Here is a 6,000-nt window from a genome sequence, read left to right as displayed (position 1 = left end):
CCCTATCTGGAAAGGGAAGTGTGATCCCCTGGATTATGGCAAATACAGGGGGATAATACTGCTCTTGTTGCCAGGTAAGGTCCTTGCTAGGGTCATCCTCAATAGGATCTTTGATCACTTGCTCACCAACCAGTGAGCGGAGCAGTCTAATTTTACGACTAAAAAGTCTACTATCGATTGCATGCTGGCACTGAGACTTTGTGGAATCCCACAAAAGTTGCTGGATATAATGGCCGGGCTGTACACTGGTACTGTGAGTGCTGTGCAGATTGGAGGCAGAATGTCTGAATTCTGATTCTGTTGATTCTGGTGTTTGTCAGGGGTGTGTTCTTGCTCCTACTCTGTCCAGTGCTTGCATGGACTGGGTGCTGGGCAGGGTCATCGGGTCCAGGAGCTGTGGGGCACCTGTTGGTGAAGAGAGATCCACTAATCTTGACTTTGCCAACAATGCTGTGATCTTTGCAGAGTCAATAGAGGCTCTGACTGGGGCTCTCGAAAGACTGAGCGAGGAGACTGAGTGTCTGGGTTTGTGAGTGTCCTGGATAAAAAGCAAGATTCACGCCTTTAATGACCTCTTGGGCACTGCCATCAGCAGTGTGCCTGTTTGTGGAGAGAGTGTTGACCTTGTCGAGAGGTTTACTCACCTTGGCAGTGACATTCATGTCTCTGGTGACTCTTTCTATGAAGTCAGTTGACGGACTGGGAAAGCATGTGGGTTATGAGGCTGCTGGAAAGGGGTGTGTGGCGCTCTCGATATCTATGCAAAAGGATGAATGTCCAACTCTTTAGAGTTCTGGTTTGCTATATGGTTCTGACACGTGGACACTATCCAGTGACCTGAGACCAAAATCAGACTCCTTCGGTTCTGTGTCACTTTGGCGAATCCTTGGGTACTGTGGGTTTGACTTTGTGTTAAAAGAGCGTTTCCTCACGTAGTCCAGAATGAGAGGCACATTACCTGAATTGTGAGGGAGCATCAGTTACGGCACTACGGCCATGTGGCACAATTCCCCGAGGATAATTGCAGGATCCTCATTGTTGAGGACCTGCGTGTCTGGACCAGGCCAAGTGGACGTTCACATAACACCTGGCTGCAGCAGGTAGATGGTCATTTCCAGAGGGTGGGACCAGACTGTGTGTCTACCTGGGGGGTTGCCAATCAGGATCCTGAGATGTTTCATTGTGTGGTGGATACGGCAACACATTGTACCGGGGCATATTCCCCGACCTGACCTGACCTGATCTGTCCCTGAGTACTGCTGCAGACTCTGCCTTTTAGCTCTATGTGGATTATAGCCATCCATTCTCTTTCACGTGTGCATATTCTATATACTGTACATAAATTAGAGTAAAATATAAAAAAAAGATCTAAGACATTCAAGTGTGCATACAAACACATTTCTTACTTTTTATTTACAGAGATTTTATTTTCTTTTTACTTCCTTGACATACAACCATAGATCTCTTAAGTCCTGCAATTTAAAGCTGAGACTAGACGGAAGATACTATTTCTCTTAATATCCTGCAAATGACACACTTATGCTGACTTTTGATTGGAATAGGCCTTTAAATCGGTCACACTCACATGCGCACTCACCCGCACACATTCTGCTATAGAATTTATTTTATTAACTCTTTCATGGAATGGGCTTACAAGTGACTCCAAAGGTACAACGTATAAAACTCTAATCTGTGAGCACATCATAACAAATAAAAAATAAGTCACATACAAGCAATGTACAGCTATGTTGATTATTGTTAATTTATAAGCATGACTGGGTTTTTTCCTTTCTCACTGGTAGAGAATAAACATCAAAAATCACAAACATACAAATACACCAACACTAGTTTTCACATACCAAGCACAAGTCTCATTTCATTGGGAGGGAAACAAGGAAATGAGACCCGGCGAATGATTTACTGCATAATAACTTACTAGAACAAACACGTTACAGAAAACATGACAATCCAAAGATGTTATTAAAAGATTTTTTTGTTTTCTTCAAGGAAGAACATATTAACAGGATCATTTGTTTTTTTCTTTTTTTTGCACCAGGGACACTGTTAGGATTAGGGTATTGTCCATATTATTGTCATTGTATTATGTATTGTATTTATTGTATATTGTACTTTTGCTGGTCACTCTGGAATTGGAGTCAGGTCCAGGATTATGCTTCTGGCTCATACTCCTGATAGTCTTCCTGTAAACAGAGAAAGTTTTTAAAAAATTATTTATTATACCTGGAGCAATAGTTGAATGATGAATCATTTGAATGGGGAAAGTTGGCAGATAAATTCTTAAACTCACATGAGATATACTATCCCATTAAGAAATTGAATGTCTTCCACACATCTTTTACACCCAGTCACTGACACTCTTTTTGCAGGTTAATTTTACATAGAGCTGGTGTTTATCCTGGCAGAAATAGATGCAAGATGGACAGGACCACAACAAATAAAATGAAAAATATTTTGAAATACCAATATTTTAATGGCACTAATCCAAGTACACATACTTGACTGATATATTAAGCATATACAGTATATTTCTCTTAACACTTTTGAATAATACCTGGGAATATTCTTTGAGTTATATGGTTTTTGGACCCCTGTATTCATACAAACCATAAGCTTGAGCTTGGGACTGAAATAACAGGGTATTGTAGTGAATTTTTCTTAAAGTCTTCCTACAAAACTGCAAAGAAGTGGGAAAAAGTGGCCCAGTTGCTGAAGACTTGGGCATTTGTCATCCATTTTAGAAAAAGGCCACATTAGTGTACTCTGAGATACTGACCAACAGATACATGTGGATCTCACATGCATTCCCTAAATTTCCCAGTAATTGAACAAACACTAAAGCAAAACTTTAGATAGATAGATAGACAGACAGGAAGTCCAGTATCCAACTGCAGGTGAGTGATCTGCCAGTTTGAACACCAGTCGTTGTGGGAGGATGGTGTTAAATGCCAAGCTGAAGTCTACAAAGAGCAGTCTGGCGTAACTCCCCTGCTGGTCCAGGTGGGTCAGGGCAGCATGAAGAGCTGTGGCCACAGTGTCCTCCGTGGACCTCTTTGCTTTGTAAGCAAATTGAACTGGGTCCAGTTCTGCTGGCAGGCAGGTGGGCAATGATATGACTCCAGTTTCTCAAAGCACTTCATGATGACAGATGTGAATGCCACTGGGCAGAAATCATTCAGACTGTTCCTGATGGATTTTTTCAGCAGCGGAACAATGATTGAGGACTTGAGGCAGGATGGGACAGTGGCCTGGGACAGGGACTGGTTGAAAATCCTAACCTTATATGAAAATTTAAAGTATCATGGGAGTTGTGAACTTTGAGAAGGATTACAAGAGCATACCCTGTGATGTCTTGAGAGATATGCTGTAGAATTAACAAGGTCCTATAACCTCTGCTGAAAGTTCTATGGGCCCTGCATTTATGAAGCAAGAGTTGTGTTCACATAATTGGCATTTGATGGAATTCAGTAATCTCAGGACTACATCAAGCACACAAACAGGTCTTATCTCCTTACCTACACATAAATTGTATGGGCAGGATACTGAGGCATAGCCAAGGTAATGGGAGTGTCTGTTTAGAAGAGAATATAAGGATTGCATCCTCATTAGGTCAAGAGGAGCCACCAAAGTAGTTACTAAGGTTAAAATGAAGTATGTGAGTAATGAACACCCTCTTAAAAGGCGAGGACAAACTAGTGAGAAAGCCCAGACACCCCTATTAACGAAGCAATGTTTAGAATAATGGAAGAATCGACATGTATATAAAATTACTGGTGGCTGTAGTGGAATGGTTAAGATGACTGAATTCTACATATCTATTGGATAAGGTAATGGTAATAGAAAGTATTAAAGAGAATGAATTATTTAATTAACTACACATTAAGCCCGTTACAATAACAGGCGCTAGAACAGTAGTGCATAAACATTAGTAGGAACGTCCATCCATTCATTTTCCAACCCACTGAATCCGAACACAGGGTCACAGGGGTCTGCTGGAGCCAATCCCAAGGCATAAGGCAGGAAACAATCCTGGGCAGGGTGCCAACCCATCACAGGACAAACACAAACACACCAAGGCCAATTTAGAATTGACACTTTTTTTTAATGAGTTTTAAGACCAGGAAAAAAAATGAACATTTGAAAAATCCGTAATGTAATAAACAACCAAGAAAAGTAACATTGCAACAAAGCACGGACGCGCCTGCGTGTGTGTGTCTCTCGCGGGCATGCGTGTGTGTGTCACTCGCACCTGCGTGTGTGTGTGTCAGTCTCGCACACTTGCATGTGTGTGTGTGTGTCCGTCTCGTGCGCGCCTGTGTGTGTGTGCGTCCGTCTCGTGTGCGCCTGCGTGTGTGTGCGTCCGTCTCCCGCGCGCCTGCGTGTCTGTCTCTTGTGCACACGCACCTGTGTGTGTCTCTCTCTCTGCACACACAGGGAATGCACAGGAAGAGACTGAACACGCGCATGCATACTTCACCAGAAGACACACACACACGGACACCTGGATGCAAACAGGGGTTTTATTAAAGAAGATTAGGGTCCACGTACCAAGACATTTGTGCATATCTGTGTGTTATGCGTTCTCATCTGCTCTCCATGAATGACTTCTTAGAAAATGGAGGAACAATTTTTTCCAACAACATACGTATCTGCCTTTCATTTAATATTTAAATAAAGAAGTATTGGATGCCTGTCACATGTAGACACTTTTTTCAGCTGTTTTGCTATGTCTTTGTGTGAAAATTATGCAGCATGTAACATTTAAAAAAAATGTGGTGATTTAAACTGATGTAATAAACAGAATTGATTTTACTGGTCTGCTACAGAATAAAAAAAAAACCCAGAGGTAAACATGAAAGTATAAACAAACATTTAGGGAGAAATATTCTTTGTTTTCCAACCCAAAAAACAGTTTTTAGTGAGTTTTGTTTACCAATTGTGAAGTCACCAGTAAGATTAGTTTTAGTTTAATTTTTGCAAAACTGCAAATGCAAAATGAACTGCCAAATGAAATTTTTCTGTTTCACTCACCATTATTTAAGAGTAAAGATTGTCATGATATTGACCAGTGGATTGGCATAGAAGTAGGAGAGCTGCATACTTTGCACCAAACATCGGTGATGAAACTTGCATGAAGTCCTTGGACACACATTTGATTTATGTTGAATCTATATCTGTTGAACTTCCTCACCTAACATCATAACATTACAGCTAAATGAGCGAGGTTACAGCTATATAGCAATTCCAGCTCCAGTCCCATTGAGAGGATTCTGGGGGTAGACCTACTTTATATGTTTCCTTAGAAGTGCCTCAGAATTCCTGAAAGTAGATGGAGACCACTGGTTGCCTGACCAACTGAGCCTGTCACTACTGTGACCCTTACAAGGAAAAGTGGACTGAAAAGGACATTTGATAGTATTGGTAATTCAAAATTATTTTTAACTTTTTTTTTTATACATACATATTCCCACGTTTATTATAAACTGTAACTTTATTTAACATAAAACTGCAGATGGCAGCACATCATTTCCACTAATCCATGCTCCTGCTTATAAGTGAAGAGGATGGCACCCTGCAAGGAGGCCATATTGCATTTTTATAAATATGGACAGTACTTGAAAGAGTTCTTTTAATAGCACAGATCCCACTGCCACATTTGCATGACCCAAGCTCCTTTAGGTACTTAACAGGTGCTTTATTTTATTAATCCACCAGAGGGTGACTTTGGACTTGTAATTCATTAAAACTGAAATCCTACATCCATTCTCTGGTGATTTAAGTATGTATGGTTCTGCTTGAGTTTGTTAAGTAGAATTGTGAAATGGAGGAAAAAGACAGAGTAGCAGCTTTTTGTGATATCTAGAAATCAGCAGGATCTTGAGTCAGAAAAGCATCAACAGCCATACAGTAATGATGCTAGTGTTACATAAATGAAAGGATGATGGAGGTTTTTACCAAAAAAGACTGTGAGAGCAAGGACTG

At 40.8% G+C, this 6,000-nt stretch overlaps 1 protein-coding gene across 1 annotated transcript in view; it reads right to left on the bottom strand.

The window, feature by feature from the left end:
- Window positions 1-1,406: 1,406 nt before the first annotated feature.
- sncb (synuclein, beta) overlaps window positions 1,407-6,000 on the bottom strand; it is a 130,508-nt gene continuing 125,914 nt past the window's right edge. The window contains exon 6 of the mRNA XM_039775673.1: window positions 1,407-2,201. Coding sequence (XP_039631607.1) covers window positions 2,169-2,201 — 33 coding nt within the window. The 3' untranslated portion in view covers window positions 1,407-2,168. The remainder of the gene's footprint in view (window positions 2,202-6,000) is intronic.

This window comes from Polypterus senegalus, chromosome 13 (genome assembly GCF_016835505.1).
Source record: "Polypterus senegalus isolate Bchr_013 chromosome 13, ASM1683550v1, whole genome shotgun sequence".
Lineage (NCBI taxonomy): Eukaryota > Metazoa > Chordata > Cladistia > Polypteriformes > Polypteridae > Polypterus > Polypterus senegalus.
Note: the sequence above shows the minus strand (reverse complement) of the source record. Positions and strands in the feature narration are given on the sequence as shown.